Raw genomic sequence first — 17,387 nt, 5'->3', positions numbered from 1 at the left:
AGGATGAAATCGTAGGTGTAGGTCCCACTCCCCTACCTCTTTCTCCAAACCCCCTCCCCTCCATTTCTCAGACCTTCCCCGGCTAGGGGCAAAGTCACAACCCCGCCCACTGCTGCTGCGTTCAAAAGACTCCGGCTGGCTTAAAAACCTGTCAGTGCCCCTCTCTGGTGGGAAGGGGCAGCAAGCAAGGGGAGGAGCTTGGCCCTAACTTCAATGGAGGGGGCGGGGCTAGAATCTCTAGGTCAAGGCTAGGGGCGGGGCCGGCCCCTGTGGTCCACTGTGTGGGGGCCCAGGGCGGGCTGTAGCCTAGCAGCGCCCCGCCCACGGCCCTCCCTCCCGGGTCCCCAGCAGAGCCGGCCCCCAGCATGGCCCTGCTGGGCTGCCCAGCCACGTCGTTGTACCCGCTCGCCTGCTGCGGGCTAGTCTTTCTCGTCCTCCTCCTGCTCTTGTTCACCCGGACCCGCTGCGGTCGACCCCGCTGGGGCATCCCCGGCCTGATCATGGCCCGCAGCGAGAGGTTGCTTTTTCGGATCGGGTCAGTGTGCTGCGCGGACGTGGATGAGAGTTGGGGAGGGGGCTGGGAGTTGGAGGAAGGGAGACTGGGCCTGGCGAGAACGAGAACGGCTAAGGGGGATGAGACTGGGGGGGCGGGGCTGGGAGAGACAGACTGCGGGAACCGGAGAGGGGATGGCAGAGATGGGGGAGGCGGGGAGCAGAGACTGGCTGATGCAGAAGAGGTGAAGGCAGAGATGGGGAACCTGGGGGGCACACTGTAGAATCCACCAGAGGGATGACAGAAATGGGGGGGGGCAGAGACCAGGAAGACCGGAGAATCAAGAAGAGGAGAAAGCAAAGACTGGAGTGGCAGAGGCAGAGGATCTAGGGGAGGAATTGGAAGAGACGGGGGAGCAGGGCAAGGAAGGAAGGGGAGGGGGGAGACAGAGGCAGGTGGAAAAAGGGGGACAGAGAGTAGGGAAGCCGGGTAGGGTAAGGGAGACAGAGCAGGGGTAGTGGGTTGGGGAGAGAGGGGGGGTAGGTAGGAGTGAGGTAGCTGGAGGAGGGGTGGAACAGAAACTGGGGAAGCCTGTAAGGAGGATGGCACTGGAGGGCTTGGGAAGGGGGTCGGTACAGTTATTGGGGGCAGGGAGGACAGTCACTGGAGAAGCAGGAGAAGGGGGCACTGGCTCGAGGGGAGGAGTTGCTAGAATGGAGAGGTGATGAGCTTATAGGTGAGGGAGAGGGGGGAATTGCCAGGCTCCAGACAGTGGTAAGGCCTGAGTCCCGCTAATTAGAAGGTTCAGGACCTGTTCTTTTCTCCCATCATTGAGGGAAAAGAGACTGTGTGAATCCTATTTAGTCCCAGGCCCTGGCTTTCTCTCTCAGACGAATAGGCTAAGTGACATATACCTTTTTTCCCCCAGCTTTTCTGATGTTTGTCTGTGGTCACTGAGAGAGACAAAAAAAAATCCCAAAGATTGTGGGATCTGTCGCAAATGACAACCTAATTTCACTTTACCAGACCCCTCATTTCTTGTTTTGTCACAAGACTTCTAAACACTGTGGGTCAACCCCTTGATGGAAGACTCTCTTTTCCTTTCTCCCTGTGATGCAGAGGGATCTCTTAGCCAGACCCCTGCCCTCCCCATCCCATCCTCTTCCCCTCCCCCATCCAAGGGAAAGGCTGAGTTGGAAGAAAAGACCAGGGAACTAGTAGATCTCTAGTAATTGCTCTTCTAAGCAATTAAGGTCTTTCTTTCTCTTCCTCCCTTCACTCCCTGCCCTCCTGCAATGGGGGTGGGGTGGGGTGGGGTGGGGAGAGAAAGAGTATTAAATACATCCATGGCACAAAACAAAATAGAAACCAGGGATTCCAACTCTTGGGCAGAAACCTCAGAATTATGGGGTGCTGGGGATAAGCTGAGAAGGTATGTTTGTGTAATATCTTCCAGTGCTCTGCTTGATTTCTCAAGCCATCCGATCTAGATGCCTCTTCATTATAGTTGCCCATATAGCACTCCATAAAATACATTTTATACAGACATTATGCCATTTGATTCTTGCAGCAACCCTGTGAGGTCGGTTTTATTGTTAGCCTCAGTCTTCAGATGAGGATACAGACTAAGTGACGTAGCTAATATCTGAGGCAGGATTTGAACCCATTTCCTTCTGATTCCAAAAGCAGTACCCTGTTATTCTACCACTCTTTACTATCCCATGTATTTGGCTTGAGCCACAGTATCTCCAACTCAATCAACTGTTGAGCTAAGAGATAAATAGATGTGAAAATTCAGAGGAAAAATGGGGGAAAGATAGTTTTTTATGATTCTTTTCCAGGTTTTCCCCATATTATTCACATTTCTAAATATACTACATGTGATAATTTTATGAATATACTGAGGTTCCATGTATCAAAATAATAAACTTTAGCTCTATAAAAAACATTTACAAACATTGCGTGTGTGTGTGTGTGTGTGTGTGTGTGTGTGTGTGTGTGTGTGTGTGTATCTTTTTCTTCCTTTTTCTTCTCTTCCCCACCCCCTCTTGCCCTGATTTCCATTTAAAAAACTCTTTCTCCTTTTGGCATCAAAATTTCACATTTATACTTGGGGGGTCCAAGACTTCTTTCTAACTCCCAACACTCATGAATTAGAAAACATGCAAATGATTTGAGGGACTTGAAATGAGACTTGTGATGGCAGAATTTTTAACATCCCCCAAATCAGAATTCTGAAGTCTTGGGCATTCTAGAATTACTTGGTATTGCAGCAAAGTCAGTGGACTCCAAATTTCTGTGGACCTTCCTGATTCTGGGTTTCATAATTGTCTTGGTGCACATATTGCCAAATGCTCTGAGCAGAACAGGGTGCCTAGGTTGTAAACTCCCAAACAGAGGTCTTCGGCAATCACGACTAGAACCATGGGTGGAGCTGGAAACATGGGAGGAGCTGCTGGTTCTGAGTGGTGCTGGCAGGAAACATCTAGGAAATAGGCAGGTGCTTGTGCTATGGAGGGGGGCCCACTTAGGCAGGAAGGATGCAGGAGAGAACACAAAGGGACCCTAGAGGCTGGGGATTCCAGCAGGAAGGAGCACAGGAGATGGGGGCGGGCCACTGGAAACCTGGACCTGGTATTGGGGAAACTGAGTGACAGAAGGTAGAAAAGGGAAGCATAGACCTAGAGGAGAAGCAGCCTTTGAAGGTGGTGGGGCAGGGAGGAGTTGAGGAGATGGCATAAAGGAGAAGTGTTTGTTTGCCTGGGAAGTGGAGAGATGGGCTAGGAGACCTGTGTAGAGTCTCAGCCATTTTGCAGTGTGGTTCAGAGACGACATTTCTTACCCAGCCTCATCTTTCCTGATCTGCCTTATTACCAGTACCTTCCCTTTGAAATGATCACCAAATTATCTTATTTATATCTGGTTTGTACATAGTTGTTTTTGCATTGTCTCCCCCATTATACTGTGAGTGTCTTGAGAGCAGGGACTGTTTTTGTCTTTCTTCGTATCCCCCAGAGCTTAGCACAGTGTGTGCACATAGTAGGTGCTTAATAATGCTCGTTTGCTTAGGTACTTGCTAAATTTCTACTAAGGAGTGCCCATCCCCCCTCCTACCTTGTGCCAACCCTACCTCCTCTCCAGTCTCTGCCGTCATTCATTAAGCAATTGTGCTAGCTGCCTGATTGAGGTGTGGAAGGTGGGGGTGGGGAGAGGCAGGGAGAAATACAAAGATAAACAACATGTTTTCTACCCTCAAGGAATTTATGATTGAGCCATACACAAGTAAAAGGAACAGAAAGGTACGAGCAATTATTAAGCACCTACGTGCACACAGCGTGCTAGGTATTTTACAAATATCTCATTTGATCCATGCATATGTAGTATAAGCTAAGCACCATCCTCAAGGGGACAAAGTAGGGAAGACTAACAAGTGTCTCTCCTATAGGCCCTGCTCATGACTCAGTTTCCCCTTTTGGCTTTCTCTGTGGAAGGTAAAGGGAAAATTATATCCTCTACAAACATGGTCAGAAGAGGCTCTTCTTCTGTAGAGAGACAGCTAACTTTCCATGTCCCATGAACTCACAACCAGTCAGGTTCATAGTGGTATGATTATTTCATATTGCTGCTGTCTCTGTTCATGTCTTGGCCTTTCTACTAGCTGGTAAGCTCCTCGAGTCTAGGCCTTGTCTTAGCTAAATCTCCTATCTTCCCCAAAGCCTAACAGTATTCTGTAAGTGGTAACACTTTAATAAATACGCAAGAAGACAATATGGTGGAATGGAAAGAATATTGGATTTGGGTTAGGATCTGATTTTTGGTCTTGATTGATTATTACCTGAGTGACCTTGGGAAAGTCAATCAACTACACGCCTCCATTTTCTCATCTGAATTGGACTAAATGATCTCTAACGTCCCTTCTGCCTCTAAATTATACGACAAAAGTTTGTGAAATTCAGTTGAATTGAGAGTTTCCAGCAAGACTGAGAATTTGGGTAGATACCCACCCCCAGGACTACATTGTGTCAACAGAATCAAGCAGGGTTTATTATTTATCTAATAGGAGACACTCTGAGTTCTTTCTCATTTCGTGAATTTGCCTTCCTGCTACCCTCTGACTTCTGCATCCTGCACACAAAGAGACTACTGACTCTGTCACACATCTTGCAAAAGGCAACTCACTATCTGGATTTGATAAGAATAACTGTCTTGATTTCAACTAGAAAGTGAAGTGGGGAAGGATGGAAGGAATTAGAGGGAGTTGCCAATAATCCAGCATCCTATGCTTTTAAACAAAAACAAATTATTAACAACTTTTTTTGAATCTCACATTCATTTCTGAAAATGTCATTTCTCAATACAGCAAACCATCCAATATAACAAATAATTGTTGTTGCTTGTCCTTCATTCTCGAAGAGAAGAATGAATATAACAAAATTACAAAGAATAAAGAAAGGGAAAAAGCAGTTCAGGAAAACCAATGAATGCATCAGTTACATCTGACAGTATATGTTGTGTTCCATAACCATAGTCTCCTTCCCCCTTTAAGAATAAGGGAGGGATCATGCTATGTTTTCATATATATATATATGGAGTCTCCTATCCATCCTAATCTAGTGGTAAGGTGCCACAAAACTCCACACCTCCAACGGCCAAGATAGTGTGACATAATGGAAAGGTTCTGGGTTCTACCTTTGATTCAAAGGTTCTTAAACTTCTTTATGTCATGACCCCCTTGGCAGGATGGTAAAGTTGATGGACTCCTTTTTTCAGAATAATATTTCCAGATGCATAAAAGAAAAGACAAAGGATTACAAAGGAAACCAGTTGTATTGAAATACAGTTACTTATGCATATATGTATATACGTACATACATACATACATACATATATATATATATAGGTCATGGATCCCAGGCTAAGAACCCTTACCTTAGTCCTTGCTTTGAGACTGTTTAAGCCTCAGTTTCCTCATCTGTAATTTGGAGATAGATGTTTGTCATCATACTACTTTGTAAAGCATTATATAAATTTTAGGGATTATTATTATTAGGAATAAAGAGTGAGACTGATTCTTTTTTTCTGTATCCACCCATCAACCTAGTCCAGTGCTGGACTCATAGTCTGTAGTTAATAATAGTGAATCGTAGGGGCAGCTAGGTGGCGCAGTGAGTAGAGCACCGGCCCTGGAGTCAGGAAGACCTGAGTTCAAATCTGGCCTCAGACACTTGACCCACTTACTAGCTGTGTGACCTTGGGCAAAAAGCAAATAAATAAATAAATAATAGTGAATTGTGAGGGGAAAAGCCAACTTTGTTGGGTGGTTGGATGGATGATCTACTGTATAAGCAGGGATGAAGACACTAAAAGAGTCTTCTCCAGAATTCATTGATTGTAAGGAATCTGGGACTTTTCTATGAAGACATGGTCTTTCCGTCTCTCCAGCTTTCATCTCTTTCTGTGTATTTGTCTCCCTTTCTCTCTCTTCCCACCAGCCTTCCATATCCATCTCTTTCCTAAGGATATTGTTGTTAGTTAGTCATTTCAGTCGTATCTGACAATTCATGACCCCATTCAGGGTTTTGTTGGGGAAAACACTGGAGTGATTTACTATTTCCTTCTCCAGCTCATTTTACAGATGAGGAAACTGAGACAAACAGGGTGATATATCTTGCCCAGGGTCACACAGCTAGTAAGTATCTGAGGCTGGATTTGAACTCCGATGTCCCTGACTCCAGGCCCAGAGCTCTATCCACTTTACCACCTACCTGCCCATACTTTCAAAAGGCCTGGATCCTCACCACCGTCTGAAGCACTTAGTTTGGAACAGTCCCATTTCCCAAGGAGAAAGAAGAAACAATGCAGAACCCCTGCATTCTTATTTCTTTTTCTTTTTTTTTCACCTAAATACAATTTATTTATTCCTTCCATTACTCCTAGGGCACAAAGAAATTTAATTAATAACTTTCAAACACATTCCTCATTGAAATAAAGCACCTTCTCAGGGAAGTCTAAGAACAACACAGTCACAACCTAAAGTAACCTGCATTCTTATTTCTTGCCCTTTTCCTGGCTGTGGTCACATTCTGATCTCCTTCCTCCATCTTTCTTCTCACCCCCTAAGGGCACACAAGACTCCAGGAAACTTCATCTCTTGTTTCTTTAACTTTCTCATTATGGAATCACAGAATGATAGAGTGGAAGGAAACTCAGAAACCATCCAGGATAACCCATGCCCAAAGAAAATCTTCTTTACAACATACCTGACCAGTGACCCCAGAGCCTTTATTCTATTTTTACTACCTCCCTAAGTAACTCATTCCACTTTTGGACAGCTGTAATTTCTAGGAAGTTTTTAAAGAGTCCTTCCTTGAGATTTTTGTATGCACTCTCTCCTGGGAGGGATATCACCCTGTCTCTGGGGCATAGATAATGGCTGTGGCAGAAAAATAAACATCGGTATTCTAGACCAGGCCTAAGTGAACCCAGCCTAATGATTCAGGCTCAAGAGTTAAAATACAATGAAGCACTTGTAGAAAATAAAATTCCAACTAAAAACCACTTTACTAAATCAGAGATTAAAAGAAACCAAAAGGATACAAGGTTAAAATAAAACACTACCCAGTTTGTCCTGCAGAATCAACATAGCAAATAACCAGGAAAACTTTCCTAGCCTGAGTGTGGAGTTGAAAGTGAGGCCTAGCAGGCCGTGAAAGAAGTATTTAGGAAGCTCCAGGGAAACAAGTTGTTTTCAGTTTGAGGATTGGGAGATAGAGAGAGAAATGAAGGGAAGAGGAGGAGGAGGAGGAAGAAGAGGAGGAGGGGAGAGAGAGAAAGAGAGAGAGAAGGAAGAAAGAGATAAAATGAATTTTCTGACACCAGTTACCCCTGTGCTGAGCCTTTTTATACCTCAGGCAGCAAGGAGAAAAATGGCCACCCTGCCCCCTTTAAAGGACCAGCCTGTACTATATAAAACAGTTGATATTTGTACCCAATTTGTGTTTTATGCAAATCACTGCTAAATTTTCCCTGCTTTCTGTACTTTCTGGAAATGACATCTACAGCCTTTTGCCCTTCTTGCTAGTAGCTCCCCTTGAGAAATGTTTTATCTGTCTTCAGCTTCATAGTTATCATTCTATCTTTTCTTTGGTACCTTCTCACCTTATTTTCTCACCATGACGAGAACCCAATACCACATACTACAATTTCCTTTCTCACATCTTACTAGCTCTTAACAAGAATTAGCCTCTTTTTTTTTTAAAGTAGCCAGGACCAACTAAGGCACTAGTTTAATGTTGGAACTTATCACCAAGATTAAGGCTAGTTCTCTCCCCTACATCTCTTTGGACTGTCCTTCCTCAGTCCCTCAGCCCTGTAGAAGATTTCTATATTTGGTATCCTAGGTAAAAGAGGAAAAAGCATACTACTAACCCTCCAAAGTTCATTTGTTCCTAAAACCTGACATATGATGAGTAGGATAGCTAGGAAGGGGTGAGGGAATGAGGAAGCAAAGCAGACCAGAGTTGATCTGAGGCCCCACTGACCACTGGGACTTTCCTAGCCTGAGTGTGGAGTTGAAAGTGAGGCCTAGCAGGCAGTGAAAGAAGTATTTATGAAGCTCCATAATTGGGAAAACTAGTTGTTTTTGACTTGAGGGTTTATGAGATATAAAGAGAGAAGAAGGGAAGAGAAGGAGAGAGACAGAGACAGACACATACACACACAGAAAAAGAGAGAGAGAGAGAGAGAGAGAGAGAGAGAGAGATTGATTGGTCAGCTAGTTTGAGCTGACACTCCACATCTGTTTCCTCCTTTTCTTCCAGCTTCTCCAAAAGAAGGAAACCGCTGTTCTTTGCCTCAAGTTAGCCCTAAAGCTGGCTCAAGGGATGTAGGTACTTGGGACCATAAAGTCTTATCTGTGCCACTGGATGGTCACATCTATTGAGAGGGTTGGAGGAGGAAAGCTCACTCAGTTGTGTATGTTGGTGTTTTGAGTTAAGGTCTAGGAAAAGTGATAGAGGAAATATTTCTAGTTCTCTTCATCTGACTCTCTGAGTCTGTTTTCTGGCTCCCATTGAACTTGTATACTTCATGGGCATCATTGACAAGCAGACACTTTGCACTCTGTGTTCTTCATTGCATGGAATGGTGTCATGGTTGACTTCCCATCCCATATCCTGGGTGTCTGGCTGGTTGTGGTGGGGAGAGGGCAGTGGCTTCAGGGCAACCAGTAGGTTTTCTCACCTTCATTGACTGCCTCCCAGCATAGAGTTCTCTCTTACTCTAAGCCCATGTTCTGGGGGCTTAATTAGGAAACTTGTTTGCCCACTTAGACCCATAATCAACCATTATGCCTCAGGTCCTCCCAACTTTCCAGGGCCTGGTTCCCTCTCATTTTAGAGAATGAAGAAATTGAGCTAGAAAGAGGACAGGGCCTCCCCTTGGAGCAGAGGAATTCAAGTTTTTTCAACATTGGCTGGATCTTATGATCTGACATCTATGAATGAGTTCATGTGTGTTTTTTTTTTATTGAGGATAGTGGTAAACTGAAAACAAGAACCCATTAGCTATTTACAAATAGGAATTTTTTAAAGTAGAATCTGAGTTGGAAAGGACCTCAAAGATTAGCTAGGACAGTTTGTACCTCACCAAGAATTTTCTCTACAGCAGCTGGACTGGCTAATCCATTTATTATGTATTTGTTATGTTTAAAAACAAAATGAAAAATAGTCCCTGACCTTAAGAAGCATATGTTCCTTTTCCATACTTAAGAAATAGAGAATGGAATTTAGGAAAAGCAGCCAAACTGAGTTATAAAGGGAACATACAGCACGGTAAAGTGGAAGGAATGCTGAATTTAGAGTCACAGGACCTATGGTCAAATCTAGACTGTGCCATTTAATTGACCTTGGGTAAGTAATTTTCCTCTGGGCCTCAGTTTCCTCATCTGTGAAAGGAGATTGGACTAGATGCCCTCTAAGGTTTTTCAGTTCCAAGTCTATGTTCCTGTGACTTGGAGAATAATCTATCATTTCTTTTTCATTTTAATGTTTTATTAATGCATTTAACCTTTACATAAGTCATTTCAACCCTTCTTCACCAAATTGAATACTATCTTATGACATAGAAAAACAGCTGATCAAAAATGTCTTGTACAGTGCCCTAATCTGACAACATATAGCATAATCTGCCCGAGTAGCTTCCTGTCTCTCGGTAGGAGGTAGGAGGCAAGAGGTAGGAGGTAGGAGGTAGCCTGTACATCCTATGTGACTTTTTCCAATATAAAGATGTTCATTATACTTCTTCCAACCCATTTGTTAAAATGTAAGAAAGCATTATGAATGGCTTACAGAAACATGCCGAGTTGAATTAGAGTCCACCTGTGGGTAGAGGGTTGGGAAACACAAATTTTAGGTATAAAGCACGTTAAGGTTATGGTACTTGTGGCTAATATTTGAGATTGAAAAGAAAATCCCCTCCTGACATCACATCCGTAAATGAATTTATTAAAATACTTTGTGGGAACAAATTCTTCTACTTCTCTAACTTGCTTTTCCAAATCCTTTTTGAGCTCTTCCATGGCCTGAGATCAGTTCATGTTTTTCTTGGAGGCTTTTGATGTAGGCTCTTTGACTTTGTTGACTTCTTCTGGCTGTATGTTTTGGTCTTCTTTGTCACCAAAGAAAGATTCCAAAGTCTGAGTCTGAATCTGAGTCCGTTTTTGCTGCCTGGCCATGTTCCCAGCCAAATACTTGACCCTTGAGTTTTTTCATGGGGGGTATGACTGCTTATAGAGTAGAGAGTACTTTGTCCCAACTTTGAGGGGCTGCACTGTTGTTTTCAGAGCTATTTCTACACAGAAAGCTCTGCCACACCAGTGTTCCTCCTCCCGGAAGAACCGTCAATCTGGACTGCAACTCAGATCTTAAGCAGGCTCTGTACTCCAGCTCTGATCTGCCACTTAATTCCTCCCACCAGGTGGGCCTGGGGCCAGAAGCAACTGCAGCTCTAGTTCTGTCTTGAGAGCTGCACCACCTCTGCTGCCCCTGGGGCAGTGGCCAAACCACGAACTCCTTTCGCTCTCTCCGCATCTTTTCCCACTAACCTTCTCTGTTGTCTTTGGTGTTTGCTGAGAAGTCTGGTAACTGCCACAGCTCACTGATTCAGGGCACTAGGGTCTGTTCCGCCCAGCTCCCCATCTGGGTGGTCCAGGCTCGGCTCACACTGGGCTCTGCTCTACTCCACTCCCAGCTTCGTGTGATAGACCCTTCCCCAAGACCATCCAGGCTTTCCTGGGCTGGAGCCCTGCTTTCCTTGGTATTTCATGGGTTCTGCAATTCTAGAATTTGTTCAGAGACATTTTTTATAGGCTTTTGGAGGGACCTGGCAGGAAGCTCACACAAGTCCCTGCTTTCCAGCTGCCATCTTGGCTCCACCCCCGAACAAATTCTTTATACATCTAATACAAAGGCAAAAGATTCAGTTTCATCGACTTTATTGGCATAAAAGTGCACAGTTATCTGCTTGGTCCTCATCATCAGTTATGTTCAAGTCAGTTGAGAACACTTGTGTTTAATAGACCAAACTATTCTAGAGAACTATGGAATCAATTCCTCTCAGTCTACATTCCATCCTTTATATTTTCTTCCTCTCCCGGCGGACACAGTGGGAGTAGCAGCGGGTGGTGGACACAGAGGCGAAAGGGCTATCTCTTATATTTTACTGGCACTGTTCTCACAGTTTACTCGCCATCTTTGTCAAATCCAGTGGCCTTTTTCCAGTTGTCATCCTCCTGGACCTCTCTCTGTTTGTGATGCTGTGGACCACTCTCTCCTCTTGGATTCTCTATCCCTTTCCTTTGACTCTCTATCCCCCTTCTCTTGCCTGGTTGTCTTCCTCCCTGTCCACTGTTCTTCCTGTTTCTTTTGCTGGATCATCATTGATCTTTTTTCCCCTAAGGCTCTTTGGCTTGGCCCTTCTTATCTTCCTCTATTCTCTCTCCTCTTTAGTGATCATTTGTCCCCATGGATCCCCTTATTCCCAGGCTGATGCCTCCCAAATCACAGGATCTCAGACTTGGAAGGAATCTTATCTAGTCATCTACTGGGGAAATCTACACCTAAACAAAAGCCCTGTCAACAAATATACCTGACAAATGGCCATCCAGCCTTTGTGTGAAGAATTCCAGTGATGAGTAAACCCCATTCCAAAATAACCTATTTTGCTTTTGAATGACTTTGTGTCTCCTTATCCAACCCCAATCTTTCTACTGACCTCCAATTGCCTGTTGGTCATTTTCACCTGAAGGTCCTCTGGGCATCTCAAACTCAACATATCCAAAGTAAAACTCACAAGCTTCTCCTCCATATTTTCCCACTCTTTTAGTTCTTAACATGGAGCCATTCTTTATTCTTTCCCTCACCTCCCAAATCCACTCCATAGTTTAGGCTTACCAAGTCTACTTCCATAAAATCTGGTCCCCTTCTCTCCATGCACACAGCCACCCTTCCCACCCCACCCCACCCCCGCCCCATCTCAAACCCTAGTTACTTTTTTCCTGGACTATCGTCATAGCCTTGTGATTGTCTTGTCCTTATCTCCATGCACCATCTTCCACCTAGCTACCAAGATGATCTTCCTAAGGCACAGAGTTGACCATGTCACTCCCCATGTCACAATCCCCTTCAAAAGTCTTTGGTGGCTCTCTATTGAATCCATGATGAAATAGGACCTCCTGGGTTTGGCAGCTAAAGCCTTCTACAATTTCATTCCAATGCAACTTTCCAATGGTATCTCACATAACTCCCCTTCAGGTATCTTGTGTTCCAACTAAAACGACCTATTAGCTATTTCCCACATTCCATTTTCTATTAAGTTTCTCCAAGTATTGGTCCAAACTGGTTCCTTATGCCTGGAAGGCACTCCTTCCTCTCTATTTCAGAATTCTTATCTTCTTTCGAGGGTCATCTGGATTCTACCTCTCCTAAAGCCTTCCCTGATTACTGTGGGTCCCCACCCCCATCTCTGTCCTCAAATTACAGTACCTTGTATTTACTTATCCATATATAAGTTACATCTTTCCAGTAGAAAGAGTTTGAAGGCAAGGACTTTTTCTTTTGATTTTTGTGTACCCTGAGCCTAGCACAGTGCTGGGTCATGCTTTTTTTCAAACAAACCACAAAACCCACAATAATTTTATTATATAAATACAAGAATAAATAAATATATTTATAATATAGCATAAATATAAATTAAAATAAAATTTTTAAAAATGAATACATTTGGCCTGAAGTTAGATGCCTGATAGATAGAGTTCTCAATGAAGAAACTCCCTCTACCAACTTGGGTTTATAAATTTTATGCAACTTAACAGTGTCAAAAAGATACCTGGGCCACTAAAAGGTACTTGCCTAGAGTTGCCCAGAGATTTGAACACAGGTCTTTTCCCTGATGTGGTGGTAAGCTATCTACCTTGTGCTAAGTACCTTCACCTCCTATGAGTAAGTACTTAATCAGTGCTTGTTGAAGGCCATGGAATGACCTTAAATTGGAGTATATTCAGTCAAAGCTCATCTCAAATCTGACTCTAGACTTGCACCACTTGACATAGGCTCTTAGCTTCAATTTTAGCTGTTTCATGAAAGAGAGTGAGTATGCTTTCACAGAGGCAGATGAACCCAGCCATTGTTCGCAGCTTGGCCAAATAGCCATATATATTTCAGGTGGGTCTTTTTGGTGCCTTCCCACTAAGATTACCTTTCCTCGACTCTGGATATATCTTCTATATCCATAGTTTAAATTTTTAATTTTAACAAGCACTTATTAAGCACCTACTATGTGCCAAGCACTGTGCTAGGCATTTTACAAGTATTATCTCAACTTTATCTTCTTCACAACAACCCTGGGAGGGGAGGTTATTATTATCTTCATTTATAGATGGGGTTTTCTAGCTAGATATTTCTTTCTTTCTTTCTTTCTTTCTTTCTTTCTTTCTTTCTTTCTTTCTTTCTTTCTTTCTTTCTTTCTTTCTTTCTTTCTTTCTTTCTTTCTTTCTTCCTTCCTTCCTTCCTTCCTTCCTTCCTTCCTTCCTTCCTTCCTTCCTTCCTTTCTTTCTTTCTTTCTTTCTTTCTTTCTTTCTTTCTCTCTTTCATCTCCCAATTCACTCTGAAGCTCATAGATTGGACCAGAATAGGTCCCTGCCAAGGCTCCACTTAATGGCTGTGTTTTGGGCCCTCCTGTTTTAGAGTCAATGCCAATGGTAACTTTCTCTTTGGAATAGCAACCCTGAGGGTCTTTCCCCTCCCAGCTTGTTTTTTTTTCTAATTAAAGGGGCCATCCCTTGACTCACTTCTTAAAGAGGCCTATTCACTGGATGGGCTTTACCTCACTCTAAGTGAGTACCTGAAAAGGCCTTAGCCTAAAAGGGCCAGGGTTCCCCATTGCATCCTGGGTCATCTCCAGTCTTCCTGATGAATATCAGTTCACTGGCCCCAGATGGCTCTGGAGGAGAAAGTGAGGCTGATGACCTTGCACAGCCCTCCCTCACTCAAATCAAAGTCAACTGCAAGTCATGTCATCAGCTCCCTGATGTCATGGTCCTCTTCAAGAACAAAGGACAAACACAACAACAACAAGATGAGGAAACTGAGACAGGTATTGTCTCATTTAATCCTCACAACAACCCTTAGAGGTAGGTGCTATTTTTATTATCCCAATTTTACAGCAGAGGAAACTGAGGCAGACAGCTTAATGACTTGTCCAGGGTCACTCAGCTAATAAGTGCCTGAGGCATGATTTGAACTCCAGTCTTGAACTCCTTGATTCTGGGTTGAAGGCTTTATCCACTACATTACTTAACTGCCCCTACACACACACAGACACACACAGACACACACAGACACACACACACACACACACACACACACACACACACCCCTACCCCTTTAGAAAGTGAACTTGAGGGCAGGAACTGTGTTTGCCTTTCTTCATAGCCTCAGCAACTGACCCACAATAAACATATAAATGCTTGCTGACCGAGTGAGTAACTAGTTCCTGACTAATTAGGAAAAATGCTTTCTTTTGCTAAAAATCTTGGCTAGGCCATGCTTTTTTCCCTCCACTAAAAAATGTCAGTTGAATAAATTTGGTTGCAAGCTGGATGCCTGAGTCCTAAGGACTACACTTTAGTTATAGACACAGAACCCAAACTTCTGGAATTCCACGTCTGCCCTCCAGTTCAGGGACCAAGTAACGAAACACCGTATTGTGAATTTCAACCTTACATCTGATGCAATGTCACCTTGGGGATCATTCAATGTCCCTGGCCTTAGGCTGCTTTTGGGGACAAGGGAAACCTTTTTATTTTCTGAAGAGGGAAACTGAGACCTGAGAGGAGTGACCAAGCCTAAGATCCAGGCATCTAGCTTCTCTTCTCCTTAGGGAGGAAACCCCAGACATCTGGTGCCTGGTAGTAGGAGAGAGGAATAAAAGACCCATTGTATGGGGCAGCAATGTCTCGATGCAATCTTAGAGGGTGGAGAGTTGGGAGCTCAAATTGCTTCATTCCTGCCCAGTTGCTCTCTGATGCTAAGACTGTCCCTATTCTAACCTATTTAGCTTCCTCTTTCAGAGATATTCTTTGCTTTACTCTATCCTTACTCATCTGTCTACTTCCCCAACCCTTCAAAGAAGAGAAATGGACCATCCAGGAATCTTTGGTGTCTAGCTTCCCTTGATATAGGGGTTAAGTTGTGACCTCCAGGGTGAGGGAAGTTTCCAGGGGAGAGAATAGGGGAGAATACATAGCTCTCTCCAGCTACCAGAGTCTCTGACCCGCTTAGCTAACCACCCAGATTAGTCTGCTTGGGTAGAGAGGAATAATGAAATGAAGAGTGGGATAGGAGTTAGGACACCTGGGTTCCATCCAGCCTCTGCCACCAGTGGGGAGAATCAGTTATCTCTAAAAAGTTAAAGGATCTGGAATGTTAAAAAGTTAAGGATCTGGATCAGATGAACAGGAGTTTCAGGGAACAACTGAAACATAAAGGTGATAGAGCAGTAAGGAAATGGGAAAAGTGACTGAGTCTGGAAAAGCAAAGGTCAGACAGGGTGTGATTTACTGTACAGAGGTCAGTTGTACTAGTATTATGGTATATTGTACAGGGGTTAGTTATAATTCATCTCTACATGGGGAAGATGGGGCAGGGAAGGAATGAATCAGAGGGCCGAGTCAAAGGTCTTGGGGTCAAATCCAAACTCTGCCACTTAATGCACCTATGACCTTGGACAAATCAGTCTCTGGGTCTCACTTTTCTCATCTGTAAGGAAAGTGAATAGACTGAACCTCTAAGGTAGCTTTTAAACTGTGATTCTATGAAATGATAGGAGAAAGTGAGGTGGTTAGGAATAAGGAAGAATTTTTTTTAATTAAATATTTTTTCACTTATTAAGCATTTATTTTTTTCTCACTCTCTCCTCCTGAAAGAGAGAGAAAGAGAGAGAGAGAGAGAGAGAGAGAGAGAGAGAGAGAGGGAGAGAAGAAAGGAAGGCAGAAAAAGGAAGGAAGAAGGAAAGAAAGAAAGAAAGAAAGAAAGAAAGAAAAAGAAATTCAGGCAACAAATAAGCATAGTTAAAGAAAACAAATTCCCATATTGCCCATGTCCAAAAATGTGCCTTGCTCTGCATCTTGAGTCCATCACCTCTTTATCAAGAAGAGCTGGGTAGCATGCTTCATCAGTGGTCTCCTAGAATTTTGGTTGCTCCTTGAATTGATCCCCATTCTTCAGTCTTTCCAAACTATTCATTTTTACAATGTTATAGTAGAAAGAAATCATTCTCCTGGTTCTGCTAACTTTACTCTGTATCAGTTCTTACACATTTCCCAAGGTTTCTCTGAAATCATTTCTTTCTTCATTTCTTCCATAACAATGGTATTCTGTACCTTATTTTGTTTAGCCATTCCCCAATTGATGGGAACCCTCTTAGTTTCCAATTCTTCGACTCTACAGAAAGAGCTATCAATATTTTTGTGCACATAGGCCCTTTAAAGAAGCACCTTTTTTAAAAAGGGGTATGAGATAGTGAAATGTACAATGAACACAAGGTGTAAGATCCCTTTGGCTCTAATATACTGTGATTTCAACTATGAGAGGACCATATGGAAAGAGGGGAAGGAAGAAGCAGAGTAGGCTTCCTGTCCTGGATAATAAACAAAACTGCACTTAGCTATTCCATACTTTTGAGTTCCTCTGTCCGATTTCCATTGACTCATCATGATCCCTTCTCTCCCAGCTCTACCATACAAGTGCACATACCACAGTAGATAAAGTGCTGGGCCTGGAGTTAGGAAGATCTGAGTCTAACCTCAGCCACTGTGTGATCCCAAGCAAGTCACTTAACTTCCATCTGCCTCATTTTCCTCATCTGCAAGATGGAGATAGTAGTAGCACTTCCCTCCTGGTGAGCCTGTTCCTCACTTCTCCAGATGGAATCATCTACACTCCTTTCCTCTTCCCTTTAACTCTATTCTTCGTATATCTCAGCTCTTCCTTTTGACTCATGTTCCCTGTGGCCTTTTACTTTTTATTAACGGCACCCAGGATGACTAGATACAGCCATTTAATGAATGATTATTGACTACCAGTTACGTATAAGAGGCTGTGCCAGTTATGGTGGGGAAAAGCATGCTACTCAGTCCCTTCCCTCAAGATCTTCCATTTATGACAATAATGAATTCCCAAATTTGAAAGCAAAAGAGGGAACTTCAAAATGCCAAAGTTGGAGACGACCTTTGAAATTCTCCAGCTCAGTGAAGGCGTCATATATGAAATTTGTAGAAGTACAAATAACAGGACTTCCCCAAGGAGGTCAAGGAGAGAGGGAAAAGATAGATGGATAG

At 43.5% G+C, this 17,387-nt stretch overlaps 1 protein-coding gene across 1 annotated transcript in view; it reads left to right on the top strand.

Moving 5' to 3' along the window:
- Positions 1–239: 239 nt before the first annotated feature.
- LOC118845606 (probable hydrolase PNKD) overlaps positions 240–17,387 on the top strand; it is a 29,077-nt gene continuing 11,929 nt past the window's right edge. The window contains exon 1 of the mRNA XM_036753584.1: positions 240–535. Within this exon, the coding sequence (XP_036609479.1) occupies positions 366–535 (170 nt within the window). The 5' untranslated portion in view covers positions 240–365. The remainder of the gene's footprint in view (positions 536–17,387) is intronic.

This window comes from Trichosurus vulpecula, chromosome 4, assembly GCF_011100635.1.
Source record: "Trichosurus vulpecula isolate mTriVul1 chromosome 4, mTriVul1.pri, whole genome shotgun sequence".
Classification (NCBI taxonomy): domain Eukaryota; kingdom Metazoa; phylum Chordata; class Mammalia; order Diprotodontia; family Phalangeridae; genus Trichosurus; species Trichosurus vulpecula.
The sequence above is the reverse complement of the archived record's forward strand: the minus strand, read 5'-3'. Positions and strand labels throughout refer to the sequence as shown.